At 38.8% G+C, this 16,909-nt stretch overlaps 1 protein-coding gene across 1 annotated transcript in view; it reads right to left on the minus strand.

Annotated features, from left to right (window-relative positions):
- col11a1a (collagen, type XI, alpha 1a) overlaps positions 1–16,909 on the minus strand; it is a 79,742-nt gene that overhangs the window by 40,476 nt on the left and 22,357 nt on the right. The window contains exons 8-28 of the mRNA XM_035655967.1: positions 15,870–16,139; positions 14,297–14,362; positions 13,934–13,975; positions 13,749–13,811; positions 11,812–11,886; positions 11,580–11,663; positions 10,566–10,622; positions 9,231–9,284; positions 9,059–9,112; positions 8,230–8,283; positions 8,012–8,065; positions 6,955–7,008; positions 6,457–6,501; positions 6,178–6,231; positions 6,040–6,084; positions 4,985–5,038; positions 4,148–4,192; positions 3,376–3,429; positions 1,590–1,634; positions 1,111–1,164; positions 914–958 (exon numbers count right to left, since the gene is read on the minus strand). Coding sequence (XP_035511860.1) covers positions 914–958; positions 1,111–1,164; positions 1,590–1,634; positions 3,376–3,429; positions 4,148–4,192; positions 4,985–5,038; positions 6,040–6,084; positions 6,178–6,231; positions 6,457–6,501; positions 6,955–7,008; positions 8,012–8,065; positions 8,230–8,283; positions 9,059–9,112; positions 9,231–9,284; positions 10,566–10,622; positions 11,580–11,663; positions 11,812–11,886; positions 13,749–13,811; positions 13,934–13,975; positions 14,297–14,362; positions 15,870–16,139 — 1,368 coding nt within the window. The remainder of the gene's footprint in view (positions 1–913; positions 959–1,110; positions 1,165–1,589; positions 1,635–3,375; positions 3,430–4,147; positions 4,193–4,984; positions 5,039–6,039; positions 6,085–6,177; positions 6,232–6,456; positions 6,502–6,954; positions 7,009–8,011; positions 8,066–8,229; positions 8,284–9,058; positions 9,113–9,230; positions 9,285–10,565; positions 10,623–11,579; positions 11,664–11,811; positions 11,887–13,748; positions 13,812–13,933; positions 13,976–14,296; positions 14,363–15,869; positions 16,140–16,909) is intronic.

A 16,909-nucleotide genomic window follows, 5' to 3' on the forward strand; every position in this document is an offset into this window, starting at 1 on the left:
CACACACACACAAAAACCTGAAGTAAAGCGCATCCTTTATTCATAACAAACCCTTTCTCCTCAAGGTTTGGCTTTTGAATCTCTTGCTATAAATAATTCAATAAAAAACTGTCATGAATACCTGTCATTGTAGACAGAACAACACCCCTCAGTCAGATAATGGATTTTATACAGCAGCATAACTGTATCGATCTTAAATAAATGTCATGCATATTAAAAAGCAGCTTAGTTTAAATTCTACATTGTGACACACAGTTGAACACTTCAAAAGTGCTTGAGATGGACTGCAGTGTTCTTTGAAACCAAAAGCCCCGAGCATGACAGCTTTACATTCAAAAACTGATTGAGGGTCACTCCACGAAAGGCTCTGTCTCAACTGAGACAAGATGGCTATCGACTGACTTCTGTGTGGTACTTTCAGGTTGCAGCAGCCGTCCACTTCAGTTCAAAGGAGTCAAAACAAAGTTGGAAGGGCAGGTAGACAGCCATGGTTACAGACAGAAAATCTGTGACATGAATACATTAAAGGGCTCTTCTCAAACTTTATTTTGCTGTCTTCATCTTCATCACAAAGTTTAGACAAACACTCTGATGTACGGCATGTCAAATTGTTAAAACTTCATCTTTGACAGAACTAAACCCAATGAATTTTGCCTGACTCTTGTTTGTTGATTCAGCTTGGTAAATTATTGATTAAACAGCACTTTCAACACAATATAGAGATCTTAAGTAGGATCACTATGAAAATATCTGCTTCATTAGCGCTGCAGTTGAAACAAATTGTTTCCAGTATTGTCATGGGTCAGAATATTTACTTACGCAGAACTGCATAAGTCTAATCTCAGTGGCTTCAACTTGGGTGGTAAAGTGAGAAATGAACTGGAAACAATTTAGCATGTTAAGATGTTTATACCTTTTCTCCCTTTGACCCCTTGAGACCACGGACACCATCAGCACCCTATTGAACAGGAAAGACAGATAAGCATTACACACATCAGAGAATAGCATACAATACAATTATGTTCAATAGAATAAAAGGACTGGACCAGGACTGTTCTAAGGAATAAATGCGTCTGTTCAACCAAATGTCCACATGAGCTGAAAACTTACCTTGACACCACGAGGGCCAGGATAACCAATAGGACCCTGGGGACCTGATGGACCCTGGAGAGTAAAATAGTGTATGGTTACTACAGTACATGGACTAATATAAATATATATAAATGAATGATAATATAAAAAAATATTATCCTTTATTTGTGAGAGAAGCTTGAGGACATATCTCTGGATCCAAATGCAAACAAAACTACCAGATAACCTAAGCCTAAAATTGCTTGCCTAAATTACACTGTTTTCTGTTTCAATGAAAGGTTTGTTTAAATTACAATAAGAAAACACAAGAACGCATACTTACATTTTTAAGTTTCACTTTTTTGCTTACATTCATACTCTCTGGAGTACTTTAAAAATGAGTTACTGCACATTTTATATAAGTATTTTAGTACTAGCCTACCTTTAGTATTTCAATAACACTGAAATTTTTTTTTTCTCCACAGCACACACATGCAAATAAAAAATAAAAAACCTACCTGGGCTCCTTTCTCTCCAGCTGGACCCTCCTTACCAGGATGACCCTATAAAATAAGAAGTCACAAAGTGGTTAAAAAGTGGTTGTTACACTGTTGTTTTTAAACTAAAGAGCATAGTGAATGGTGTAAACAAATGTATGTTTTCAGCTAAGTGGATGCAACAATGTATGATGTTGAAGCATCTTTAAAAAACAAAGTGCAATATATGAGAACTGGTGTTACCAGCATTATATACAGGGGGAAAAGGCCCTGTAGATGACATGGCAAACAAATGTACCAATCTGACAATGAGAGCAAATGGAAGACCTAACTGCTTGAAGAAAAGCTTGTTTACCAGGCTAGCCTAACTAACTAAAGAGCTTCATTGTTCAAAACTACCCTGTATGTGCCTTTTTAAACTAAAGAGAAGCAGTGTTGAATCCAGATAAAATACATTTTTGTCTGATTCAAACCAACAACACAGGTTTTTCCTGAGTCCTTTGTGCAAGACATGTCAGTGTATGCTTTATGGTGGTTATTCAGCTGCACAAATTCAGTTCTATGTGTTAATCAGTGAAGGAGATGGTGTGTGGCCTCACACAAACACCAGATGAGTCTTTGAATATAAGAGCAACACAGGAAGACAACTAACAGTAAGTGATGAGTATGTCAGTAAAGCTAATAAAAAAGACTTTCTCAGTAGTGGTTTGAAGCAGATTAATAGCCACTAGTGTGGTGGCTACTGGTGGTTTCAAAGTGATGGGGCAGGTAGACATGCCTGTACAAATGGCTCGATACACACCCTCACACATACAAACAGAAACCTTTAGCTGCAAACACCTGGCACTTCCAACTTGAGGTGTGAGGCTGAGGCAGAAGGCTGTAAATCACCAGGCTGGGGCCTGAGGGCAATTAAGGGCTGCCTGCTTCTTGAACTTACACACCTCTACTAGTGAGGGTGAGTAGGAAGGATGACATGAGCCACTACAGGTCTAGAATAACAAAACTCAAGGGCACATTATTATATTTCTGCTCATGAAAAATGGCGTAGATTACTGAGGAACAGTACACTGCAGTATTTAACAGTGTGTGTCATGCACCAAAAGGGTAAACACATTAATGCAGTGTATCCACAGTCTATACACATTTTATTGCAGAATAGAGTTTGCCTAACTTGTTTTAAGAAGACACAAATATTTACTAAAATTTTAAAGTTTTAAAGTTATTGGGATTTTTAGTTTTAGTAGTCAATAAATGGAATCAAAATTATAAATCAATATAATTATGTAACTTTTGTTCATAAGCATGGCTGTTCACTTTGCGATGGCCAGTTCTAACATTGTACACATAGCTCTGTGCCTATAATTTGGGATGTGGAGCGACTTGCATGCTAAAACTTGACTGAAACTGCAGGACTTGCTGTGGAGTACACTATGTCCTATACTATGTGACCTGCGTCCCCAGCCCATACATTGTGTTACAGTTTGATGATCACAGGCCATCAGATCTGGTACAAAAGAGTCAGACACAGGTTTAGCTCTGTGTTAAGAATCATGGGTTGAAGAGAGGTCCTTGATGTCGAAAAAAAAACTTGGTCCAAACGTGCCCACCTCTAAATCCACCACATTACTTATTCACTCAAAGCTGGTTTCATACCATATTCAGTACAGGAACGTACACACTGTTTTCAGAAGTGTCTGAGGTTTGGGTGGATGTTATAGGAGTAAAGTGTCATCATATTTCTGTTTGTGCATGTTTGTAGTACTGATATACTGTATGTACGTATATAGGTGATAAGAGCACGCACAGGAGGCCCATCAGCTCCAGGTAGTCCAGGCAACCCCGACCTGCCCTGAGGTCCCTGCATGAGGAAAAGAAAAAGACAAACAAGGTCAAAGATTAGAGGTTACAAACAAGCTTCAGAATTCTCTATTACCTATAGGCTACAGTGCAGAGTTCAACCCGAGTATCTGAAGGTTCCAAAAAGCTGAACATAAAACAGTTTACGACCTAAACTTTGTTAACTTGAGTTGGATTTAAGTGAGCAGTCTGTCCCAGATTAAACATTGCTAAATTTGTTGTCTACACATGTAAGGCAGGAAACTCAGTGTTCAAAAATACACAATAACCAGCTGTGTTAGATTCAAATGAGGGATTAGTGATATTTATTATTTTTTTATTTATAAAAATCTAATATATTAATATCTAATAAATTGATTTGACTCAGTAACCCTGTTTTGTCACATGTACTAGATTTTGGTGAATATATTATAAACTAAAGCATCTACATTTAGTTTAAACCTCTGTAATCATTGTATGTATTATTAAATATTAGTTCAACTCTTTAGACTTTTTGGGGACCTGCAGTTACCAAATGAGAAAAGGCAAAACTGAGCTTAATTGAAAAGCATTTTTCATCCTAGACTAAACCTTTTGTAGTAGTAGTAGTTTGTTAGTAATAGTAGCCTATAGTGATTGTATAGTAGTTAGGTTAGGTTTATATTTCATGTTATCTTACTGTGCTTTTTAGTATTGTTTTAATATCAATTTTCACGGAATAACAAAAGAAGGTTACATACTTTTTCACCAGGTGGTCCAATAGGGCCTTGAGGACCAGGAAGACCCTATGAGACAGAGACACATAGGTATAAATGAGAGTCTGTTGCTATGGCAACACCAAGCATTTTCAAACATACACACACATACACACACAAGCTGGATAAACTGAAGAGTTTGTTGGAGCTGTAAATAGTTGAGCTAAAGAAGGAATGTTAAGCTTGTGTCTTGCATGCTTGTGGTACTACATACACTTAAATATTTGTGCATGTGTTCCCATACATGCATTTCTGGTGGCTACCTTAGCTGTGCCAGTGTGTGTGTGTGTGTGTGTGTGCGCGTGTGTGTGTGTATGTGTCGCTGGGTAATTTGAGGCACTGAAGCTTGCTCCAACAGGTGTGGCAGCTTTGCAGGAATTCCACCAACAAGAATAAGATGCTTTCAAATGGATCAACCCCTGAAACATTCCCCTTCCCAAGATAAACCCCTGAAAAACATTTGAGAAAAACGTGTGTGTACTTTTATGTCTCCAGGGAGAGGTGTGAGGAATAGAGCAAGGGTGGGTAGAAGAGAAAAAAAATCAAAATTAAGATGAACATCTCTTTTGACAGTTCAACTTCTGATTATGTGCCTCAAATTTAACTGAGAACAACATTGTCTTTTACACCTGGAAAGATAAACAACATCACACCATGCTGTCAGAATTAAGCTGTTCAACTGTGTATTCAACTCATCAAATGGATCTCTGAGCTAACAAGCACAAAAGACAAAAACAATTGTGTCTATGGCCATGGTGCATGCATCTACATTGCACTCTGTCTTTGTCATGGGTGTCATGGGTGTATGACTGATTCGTTCACCTGTGTTCCGGGAATTCCCTGCTGCCCGGGTGGACCTGGTTCTCCTTGTGGTCCCTGGAAAAAGATGGAGGCTGTCAAAACTAGATGCTAATGTCCCAGAGCAATCCTCTTTCCAAAATACTGCTCCATGATTTACACACATCTATGTCACTGTCAAATCTCCATCCAACTTATCGACAGCATGAATTACTATGGCACTAAAACATGTCAATTTGTAAAAGATAAGTCACACACTGGTTTGGATAACCAATCAAATTTTGTTTAACATTGTACAGTAAATGTTCCTTTATAAGTAATGTAAAAAGGGTCTGAAGTAAGGCAGACACAGTAGTATTTACTGTACCAGCCACAACCAAACTTTAGGATAAAATCCAGCAGTGCATACTCTGTTCAGAATCATATAGCTTTTGGAGGATTAGCTCATTCCACAGGTCATTTGATTAAGTAGTTATAGTCACTTTTTGAAGTGTGTTACTACACTGCCTCATCTACTCTAATATGATATGTCTCTCATATTGCCTCTTAGCTAAGAGCTGTAAACATACTGTATTCTGTTGTAGAGAAAAAGCAACTCTTACTCGCACAACATATGTCATGTAGTTGCTGTGGTCTGGTCCTAATGAAACAACACAGTGCATAACTGTGTGTATCTGCCTCTTAATTTATGCATTTCTGATTGTTGCAGTGCAAGATAGAAGTTCTAAAAAGCTTTTTGACTCTTGGGAACAACAAAAAGTAGTGTTCACCCTTTCTGGTTAAATTGTATATTTAAGGGTGCAAACCTTTCCTGTCATTGGTGCATGGTACATTAGCAACCAATTTATCATTTAATGCCTTTTAAGAGACCACTCTCTTTCTCAGGTCCTCTGAGGGATAGGAATGACCTTTGACCTCCCAGCTGTGCATCCTAAAGGAGTTTTAACAGCCTCACCTGGACAGTGTAAACTTATAGAAACAGTCAAATACAGGTCAGGCAACTCCCCAAAACTCTGCAGCCTTAGAAACTGACAGAGAAACATTTAAGTCAGTTTATTGAGAGAAAATTGTGCTCATACCATGTTTCCTTTGGGACCTGAAGGCCCGTCAACTCCAGCAACACCCTGCAAAGGACAAGTCAGAAAACTCATTTACACTTCATATCAATTACAGGAAGTGATATTAGAGGAAAGGACGGCAACGGTAATGGTACATACAGGAGATCCAGGGGGTCCTGGAGGACCACGAGGTCCCAGCAAACCTCTCGGCCCCTATGAAAATAAGAAGCAGTGACTTTTTTTCTATGCTCAATACACTAATGACACAAATAATTACACTGATCAGTAGGGCACCAGTAGTACTTTGGTGGATACTTGTCAATGAGAGATAAGACATCAGAGACCACTTCAAAAGCAAGATTAAAGAGGATCTTGTTGCAACATGTTGGAATCTCATACGTTTGAGATGAAACTAAACTAACAGCAGACAAGTCTTACACTCTCGCCAGCTAATCCTCTAGGCCCGATCTCTCCATCTTCGCCCTAAGGGAAGAAAAAGACAAAAGACAGAGAAAACTGTCAGTGTTTTATGTATGACAGTGTTTCATGAATTTGAACAACTGAAATCAGAAGTAAATAGTGGAATCTTGTATTGTAACATTAAATGTCAGCTGTCACCACCTATAATCGCAACTCTCAAAAGCCAGTATTAACCAGAGCCTAATCTCAACCTAAACAAACACTGTTGAATGTAGCAACCGCCTGGGGGTGGAGTTGGGAGGGAGGAGGGCGATGGAGTAGGGTAGTTAGTCTCAGGGGGAGGAAAGGTTAAACACAAACCCTCCTCCTCCGCAGTTGGTAGTCTCCACCCAGCTGCCACTGCCTGGGGGCTCAGCTGGTGGACCAGAGCTGATGTAACTGAATGTGTCTCCCCTCAGCTGAGTGCAATTTTCTTCAAATTTATTAAGGGTGTTAGTTTAAAGAGGAAGCACTTACTCTCTGTCCATCCTCCCCAGGGGCACCTGGGGGTCCCATTGGCCCTAGCTCCCCCTGAGATAGAGAGAAAGAGGAGAGAAAGATTTGGGTTAATTCATCATTTTATGAACTGAATGAAGACCTTAAGGTTTCAGTATTGGTTCCAAACTTGTTTAACCTCTCAGCCATAGGCTTGATACATGTGAGACCTTTTCTTTCTTTCTGAAAACTTGTATTATGCTAACTAATACATTTTAATCATACAGTTCTGCTTATGTGGAATTGTGGTTTACTTTAAAAACGTTTTGTTTCTTCATTCTTCTTGTGTGTGTATCCCTTTGTTGTTTTTGCTTTATTATGATATTATTTGCCTGTGCATCTCCCATTGCAGTTATTCAATCATCACACTGAAATTTAAGCAAGTTACTTAACGTGATCAGAAGTTAAAATTCAAACTTGATCAGTGACTGCAGTCAGATATATTTTATTACATCCAAAACTGTGCCATCTAAGATACCCAACACTTCGGTAAATCACAGTAATCTAAGAAGACAAAACCCAAATAACTAAGGGATTTTGTTTTAATGCCAGTTTTCTGACTTATCACACGAAGAAACAGTATTTTGCTCATAAGCTTAAAAACATCTACAGGAGTTGATTCTCAGGAAAAACAATACTCTATTGTTCATAAGAACTCCTTCAAAATCTCGGTCATTATTACTCTCAATTGACAATTCTCACAGGAATTCAATTTCAGTGGAATCTGCAACTGTAAAAGACTAAAAACTGCATATTGCCATGTAAAATAAAGGCAATTCATTCTGCACAAACCCTACAGTGTGCCTTAAATTATTTCTAAAGGAAACTTATTTTTTTCATTAAGGCCATATTTTACCTTTGCAATGAGCCATTCACAAGATGGAATAAGCACAGTTTACCTGAAGTATCCAAACAGCACCTGTATGTGATCCCCATTAAGACCCAACAGAGCCTCTACTCCACTGTCTTCACTAAAAAGTGTTTTTTGACATAAAAAATTATACATTTTGACACATGATTTTGAAGTGTGACAACTCACTCTGTGTCCCTTTTCACCAGGCAGCCCTGGGAGTCCATCAAAGCCTCTGTCACCCTGTATAGACACACAGCAGAAAATGTCACCAGGCCGCACAACATCACCACACATAAGAGTCATCATGGGCTGCAGCGTGCTTATAGTGATGCTTATAAAAACAATACGATATTTCTCATTTGTAGTCACATGAACATGAAAGGTTGTTTGATGGCATACGGTACCTTGGAGCCTGGCTCTCCGGGCATTCCACGGGCCCCGTCAGCTCCGGCACGGCCCTGAGAGACAGCAGCATAAAAAACATACATATAGATAAAAACTTACATATTCTAGCAGTCAGTGATATTAAACACATATTAAACAATAACATTTACAATTATTAAGCACCAATAGACTGTGTTGGTTAAAAGACCAAGAAGCAGGGAGAATAATGCTAACATAAATCACTGGTTGGCAAAATATTAAACAGCAACATACAAAAAGAAAAACAATCAAGCAAACAATAGGTGGAACTAAGGACAACTGGAAATCATCTATAAAGATGTTCACAACAGTGGAGAAGTCCTTAAATGATAACTAAAGAACACACCAAACATGCAAGAATTGATAAATCTGAATCTTTTTTTAGGGCTGTTTGAAGTGACCAATACCTCAGTAGGTGAGTAGTTTACATATTGGCTCACAACTGCCCCATAAATCAAGCTTGTATTACTAATTTGCCTTTGCCTGGTTTATGTTTATTAGTAACCAGTAAGGTCAAGACGTTTGGCCCTGGTGAGTGACTGCACCATGGCACTAATTGTGCCCCATATCCACAGCCAGTTTTCCCATTTTGGCATTTTCAGACAGATTAACTGGCCAACCATTGATCCGAGGATTGGAGGCAGCGCTGGCCTTTAAGCACATATCAAGCAATTGTTTGTTGGACTGGAAATAAGCCTCTCAGCGTTTGAGCAGTGACCACAAGTACAAACAACCACACAACAACAAATACAAAGGCATGTGAGCACACACAGCACAGTAAGAGTGGACCAGGTCAATGAGTTCACTCACCCTCTTGCCAGCTTTGCCAGATTGTCCTGGAGGCCCTTGGACGCCACGGGGACCCTGTACAAACAAATGAGGACCACTTTTTGACTAACAGGACTAATAACCTGGGACGTGGCCTTCAGTCACTGGTAAGGGATGTTTTTACGCATTATTTGGATCATTACGTCTTACTCACCTGAGGACCAGGGTCTCCACTTTCACCCTTCAGTCCAGCACTACCAGGCAGACCCTGGAGAGAAAGAACACAAACCAAACATAAAAACCTTTCATTCAAATTGTGACACATGCAGTTTGCTACAGGACAGAGGGGTAGTGTGAAGTAAACAGCAGATGGCGATGTTTAGCTTAATATAGACATTCTTTTTGTGTGTTCATCTGCAGCAGAATCAGTCCACACATTCCTTTTACTACAGATGCATGAACTACCTAGGACCTGAAGTGAAGGCAGTCAGAGACAATCCTCAAAATTAAACAAAAAATCGTATAAATTGTATCACTCTACTGTGTCTATTGTTGGCAGCACAGCATTGCTGTTCATTTGGATGGCAAAGGTCTGTTTTTAGCATATCAGTTATTAGAATCAGCTTAAAAAGGTATGTGAAGGCATCCTGACAGCTCAAAACATCTGAAGCCTAACATTAAAATACATGCAGGCACATTAACACAACTGGGTGTCTTTTGGCATATACTTTAGTCTAAAAGTGCAATGCTAAATTGTTGGTCCGGGCAGAGATTTGGGGCATATACTGTAATCTGTCTGCAGACGAGTATGGTGATTTGGCAATTACAGACATTTTAGAATCCTAAATAGACTAAATGACTAAAAATCTGGGTTTTAAACATGTAATCAGTCAAGAAAGAAAACATTTTAGAGAGGTACATTTGCAGGAGATAAAAGCCTCACATCCACTGTCCTTTATCTTCTCATCGCTGTATTATTTCAGATCATTATGCTTGGCCTTTAGCCTGAGAAGAGCAGATTTAACAGACGGTAATTCTTTGTGTCTTTTGTGGGGCCTTTTTCTGCAGATAAATTGTGGATCGTGTATCAACAAGCCCAAGAGAAAGGAGGAGGGGGGGGGGCAACAACAGAATGAGGTTTTCTTGGCAGCTGGTAGCACCTAACAGACAGGCAATGTGGCCACTGAGCCACCAAACACTGATGCAACAACATTTCATAATAAGTCATCAGGTTTCTGCTGAGTCTCTTCCAAAAATGTCCCAAAATACAAATACAACCAATACACAAAAAATATTTTCCTTGGACAATGAAGAACTGACAACAGTACAAATGTATTATATATAAGCAGTCAAGCTTATAGCTGAGTAATAATAAATAAGTGTCATAATATCGGCCTGAATGGATATCTGCATATGATAGCTTTAATCATCATATGAATGATAGGTGGAATAATAAATCAAGATTGGTGAAAGCTGCCAAAGTTGCCAAAAGAGTAAAGAACCAAATTACAACAACCACAAAAAAACAAACAAAAAAGCAGAGACTCACCACTGGCCCAGATCTTCCTGTCAAACCCATTGGCCCTGGGGGTCCCCTCATAGCCAGCTGCAGGGCAGACACACAGACAAGAATAAGGTCACATTCCACTCGGCCAAAAATCCATTAAAACAATGTACTGTATATCCATTTTTGAGCAAGAAAATCGACATACTTTATATAAAGCGTTATGTGTGCTTTGTATATTTTTTCTACACTTTTATTGTTTTCATAGCCTACTATGTCATGCTTCAATTTTAACATAATTTTCTACGTTTGTATTACATGCTATACTTTTATTTTTATTGTTATTTTTTTTTTACAATTCTTTTATATTTTATTTAGCCACTTTAAAGCTTTGAATTGAGTATATTGAAGAAAAAAAACATTTTTGTCTATCTTGCTTATTCTGCTTACATACTGTTTAAAATTTTAAATTATTGCAAAGCATACAAGGCAATCATTTAATCATTTCACCACATCTCATTATAATGTATATGGTGCTTTTGGGTCAATTTCCACACTGTACACATTCTGGATCATTCTCTAATTAATTTATTATTGTGTTGTCTTATGATACAGCAAACACAGAGCTGTATTTCCACACTTTGTTCACTGTGTAATTAATGTGAGATATTGCGCAAGAATGTAACTCCTAAATACCAATGCCAGATCTTCTCTTTTCTTCCAACTGCCCACTCCCACATATACACAAAGACATTTTATACACCTGTTGGTTTAGCCCACACACAGGTCGAGAGCCACTAAAGTATTTTTAACAGTCTGTCTTGTCTGTCCATCTGTTCAAAGTGGTCTTTTAAATATTGTTGCTCGGCACGTCTCCTTTTAGCTTTGCAAGGTCAACAAAATGCAGTGTTCCCCCCTCCCTTCCCCACCAAAATACTGTCTCCTTCATCCTTCCCCTCCTTTCCTCCTACAGCTGTGTGTCGGGAGCATTGCGGGGTTGGGGGTTTGTCCACAGCATTTGGCTTCCCAGTGGCTTTTTTAACGTCCTTTTCTACTTACTCTGGCTTGGGAGAGGATAGCCTGGGCTTGAGCTTCTTGGGCTGACACCACTGGACCCTTCTCACCATCCCCACCAAAACGGAACTGTTTAACAAACACAGACACAGTCATTGAAAAAGTTGCACATTCTGTTTCTTATCACTATTTAATACCATAGATGTAGCCTGATTATGCAATTATATAATAAAAGGTGGCTTGTATGTACTTCTGTTTGGTTATTCTAAGTACTTACTGGCAGCATCAGCATGGTGCCAGGGGGCCCTGCCAAACCGTCAGCACCAGGCAGACCAGCACGACCGGGAGGACCCTACAATACAGAAGAGACATCACCAGATTAATAACAAGATTAACTGACATGTGTAAGAAAAATAAATAAAAAGGACAACATGATGATGGACATTTGGATTTCTTCTTGCTGTATAACATGTTTTTACATGAATATGTTATCGTATCTAAACAGCTAAAAAAACTTATGTGGTTTTAACTAAAGCTGCCTAACTGACAACCTTTCTTTGTTGGCTTTGTCATATGTTCTGCATATGCACTTCTTGTGGTTTCAAGGTTTACATCTGGGTTGAGTTTTAAGAATTAACGATGGTGTAGATTACTGAAAATTGCTCCTGAATGCTGTGCAAATGTGTAACAAAGTTTAGAAAAAACAACAAAATGTACAAATATATCCTGTGACATTGCTTTGAAAACTGTACTTGATCCTGACCTCTTTTGGCTTTTACTCTTAAATTGTGACATTACATACGCTGTTAACAGCCGCAGTAATATGGAAGGAAACACAAACACAACCACACACTTTCACATGCACACACACAAGAAGACATACAGATGGAGCAGTAAATGCTGGAGGTGTGCTGTTTGTTAGTTTCATTAACATGTGCTCCTCCTTCTCCAGCACACATAGACCAGGCCTGTCCATCTGTAAACCACGCTACTGTCTACAGTCCAAAACCAACATCCTCTTCCATAAATTCTGTTGCACGTTTGTGTGTGTGTGAGTGTATTGCATGTCTGTGGAACAGAGAGAGTCTACAGAGCAAAGCATTAAATATGGATACCGAGGGAAACCCGGGGCAAATATCATTCCTCACCTTCTAATCTTCAAAAGTTTGACCATAATAATTGACCTGGTAAAACTCGCTCACTTACTGTATTTGGGAATGATTTGCCCACAGTGCTAAAAGTATGTACTAGTAAAAATAGTGAACTATTAGAATAATGGACGAAGTGGAGGTCAAGCATGCCACAACACAAAACAAATGAAGATTCCCTCCACAGACTTCTATTCTGTTCTATAATGAGACACATTGATTGTGTTTAAGGGAACTTGTAACAACTTGGTTGTTTTAAACTGACATTTACTTCCTTTGAGTTTGTTTACAACCAAATGAATCCGTAGTTAGTTCAATTTCACCACATCATATGAAGCAAACATATAGTTGCTAATCTTACTGCTGTTTAATATGTTATAATGGTTGAACTGTTGAGCAATGTTTGAGGAATCCAAACGTAAAATTTGTGCAAAATATGACACCTGCCAATCAAAAACATACTTTATGTGCCCGTGGTAAAACAGCTTTCTAAAACATAGCAGCAAGGATGTGGCACATACAGTTCCTGAATACCAATCTTTCAGTATTTGAACTCAAATCACTCAAATCATCCATCAATACCTATTAGATCATTGGCAGTGGGGTTGCATGCTGACACTTTATAGTAAGCTATTAGCATGATATCAATAGACAGAGCATAAATAGTTTTGTGTAGAAGATTGATAAACATTTACATATAAACTAGACAAATATGCGAAATAAGAGGCTTTGCAGTAGCCAAGTCAATGATCTTCCAGTTGTATGCTGGTTTGATTTGTAGTGTCTACATTTTATGAACAGATAACCTGACCAATGGGTTGGTGTATGGCTTTTATTTTAATATACCTTGATCTCATAGTCTCTTAGTTATTTTCGGACTTTTCCTGCTATGAAGTGACCTTAGGCAAAGACCTTATGTAGCCAACTATATAAATGCACAAGTACTATCTGTATAACTCAGTTGACACATGCTTTGTACATACTTGCTTTACACAGTTCCATCAAATTCATGAACACACATTATTTATACAGTATACACGCTTTTGGGCCACAAATGACAACTCACCCTGTCACCAGGATCTCCAGAAGGGCCTGGGGGTCCCTGTAGGCCTGAGGGACCTGGAAGACCCTAAAAAGACAAAGCAATGTCAACAGACCACCAATATGTCAGCTCATTAAATTCTGACAATGGTGTATAATTGTGCTCAGGTGCAAAACACTGACTTATTTCTTTTTTAACAATATACTCACAGCTGGGCCGGGGGGTCCTGGTGGTCCTTCAATCAGCATGCCCTTTAAAAAACAAACACATTGTCTTAGACTGTCCTGTGCAACAGCAGTACAACAGACAAGTTAATGATGAGTCAACAAATTTAGGGGGAAATTTTGCTGCAAGTTTTGGGAGTTTTACCAGTAAAGCATCTTAAAAGAAGTCAAATAATGTAGTTGACTTAATTTCACTTGGTTTTAAATCAATTTATCATTTTTAGAAAAGTTATTTTAGTCAATAGCATTTTTTTTGTGTTGACTACTCACTGTGTAAGCAGTTTAATTTGACCTAAATTACATGATCATATCACTTTAATACATCAACATTGACTTTTTGGGGCTTACAGGTTCAATGACAGCTGGCTCGCCCTTTTCTCCCTTCTGGCCAAAGGCTCCTCCAGTACCAGCAACCTGTAGTTACAAAGCAAGCACAGAGGTGACATTCTTCACACAGCAGCTATAGTCCACAGGTGAATGAATAGCAATGATGAGCAATGACGACTGAGGAGGAAGTTCAGCCAGTGAAAAGAATGTGTGTTAGTGCTTGAACAAATTTTACTCAGTCAATCAATATCATATACCCAGTTGCAACTACTGTAGCTATGTCAGAGGCAGAGAGTGAATCAAGAATAACACAAAGTGAGATGACATTATGGAACAAAACAGGCACAAATGTTAGTCGTAATGAGCAAGAGTGGACCTCTATGTGCTTGAAATGGAGCAATGCTGTCATTGCATTGCCATTGTGCAGTGTGGCTAATGGTGACAAAATGAAACATTGCTTAACACCAACAGGTTATTGTTGTCATGCAAACCTCACCAAATAACACAGACAGATACATATAGAGAGAGAGACAATAAGAGACATTGCCCTATAATGTACAGTTTCACCTTTAATTGAAGTCAAGTGTCTTCTTTTCTAATCTTTGTGCATCATTGAAAATAATTTAATCTAAATAAATAGCTGAACACAACTGTGATTTGATTAGTAGTAATAAGTTAGTTCAGCTGCATTGTGTGTTTGTGTGTTTTGGGAGTAAAGGTGTAGAAGGAGGGGTGAGATGGGAAGGATTAGGGGGTGCTGGTCTGTGAGTGGGTGGGCAGGTACTAAAAAGGCGTGCAAGGCCAATAAAATCCTTTCTCTCACATGGTAACAATACCCAAAGGCACACAGACACAAGGCTGTGTTTGATGATGTTCTGACAGTGTGTATATTTAAACAGCACTGGGACCAAAATGGCTAAACATAAAGACAAAGTGAAGAGAAGGATATATGTTATCATAATATTTACACTAACTAGATGGCTAACTGTGACAAGCTGTGACTGCTGGTTGGTGAAGGCAGAGTTTAAAAGTTTGGCCATTAAGGGAGGTGAAAGGAATCTGTAACATCTTGATTATAATTGTATGTGAGTGTGTTTGTGTGTGTGTGTGTGTACACAGACAGGCTGCTTATTAAAATGGCAGAGGAAGAGAGGGAGGGATCAGACTTCTGAGAGATAAGTGGGTGGGGAGGGGGTGTTATGGCTTCTTGGGTATGTATGGGTGGGGTGCAGGTTGGCTGGTGTCTGGAGTGAGATGAAAATGGAAGAAAGAAACAAAGAATCTGTGAGTGTGAATAATGTCTGTGCTTGTGCACAGGACAGTATTTCAGAATGGGATCTACTAAATTAAGAAGTAATCAGTTACACCCTTTCTAAGAAAACACAAATGCAAGCATTGTTCCTATTGGAGCTGTCAATCAGGAAATCACCTATCACACACCAGTGAGACAGCAGCGGACTCCACACTCAACATGTCAATGACACATTGCCAAGCAACCAACAAGGAAGACGTGCACTGGAAGACAGAGTGAGTCCCTGACGCGTGCCATTCATGCTCACACCCCTCAGTCACCAGGTCAGGGTGTGGTACTTACGGTGCTCTCAGTAATGTCGGTTTCAGCAGCAACCCCAGGCCCCACCTCATCATCGTAGGTTGCATTGGGTTTGGAAGGGGCTGTGCCATACTCATCATACGCCCCGTAATCATACAACCTGTTGTCAACCTCGCCCAAGTCATATTCCTTTAGGTCATATTCCTTAAAGTCATATGCTTCTGCACCTTCTGTTTCTGAGACATGGCCCGGCTCCGGAGCAATGGGAGAGGCCTCGGTGACATATGCACCGACAACATCTTCTTCCACAGCCTTTCAGGTGTTACCCAAGCGAAGTGTTGAGTAACCAAGGAAATAAGAATGTTAGTTAAGCAACTGACGCAAATAGTCTACTTTTAGATGTTATTAAAGCAGAATGAAAATGAACTCAGCATGATATGCAGAAAACAATATTAAAAATAGCAATGGTAACACCTTATATATTCCAAATGTAACAATCTTTAGTTATCTTGGAAATGGGGAAAATATCTGACAGTTACTGGCCTGCTAGTGTTGTGAGATTGTAATTTGAATATGAAAAGCTATTTATCAATTACTGAGGACATGTCTAAAACCAAAGGGCTAAGTACTGAATCATGTCACTTATTATATACTGATTAAGTGTCTGCATTAACAAGCCTATGAAAAACGGTGTTAAACTCTTGCAAGATGGATATGTTACATATACTGTAAATCACACATTCATAAAATACAGTAACGCAGTGATCCCTACAGCACACCTCCGTTGAGTAAATAGACATATTTCAAAGGAATAAATAAAGTGTTACCATAACAAATAAAAGAATGAACTGATGATCAAAGGCTTGTTAACTATACATGTCAAATCAGACTTGATGCTATCTCAGCCTTCTTTTCTCTCTCATACCATACATGATATATTGATAAAGACAGTAAAGAAAGGCTGAAATAGATGTCTGAAATGATTGAATAAATATCTAATCATCATCAGATTGTAGTAGCTCTGCAGATATACAGAGTGCATCAAGACACCTACAACTAAAATTATATATATTTTTTTTTTT

Source organism: Morone saxatilis, unplaced genomic scaffold, assembly GCF_004916995.1.
Source record: "Morone saxatilis isolate NCDOM2014 unplaced genomic scaffold, NCSU_SB_2.0 Contig0, whole genome shotgun sequence".
NCBI lineage: Eukaryota > Metazoa > Chordata > Actinopteri > Moronidae > Morone > Morone saxatilis.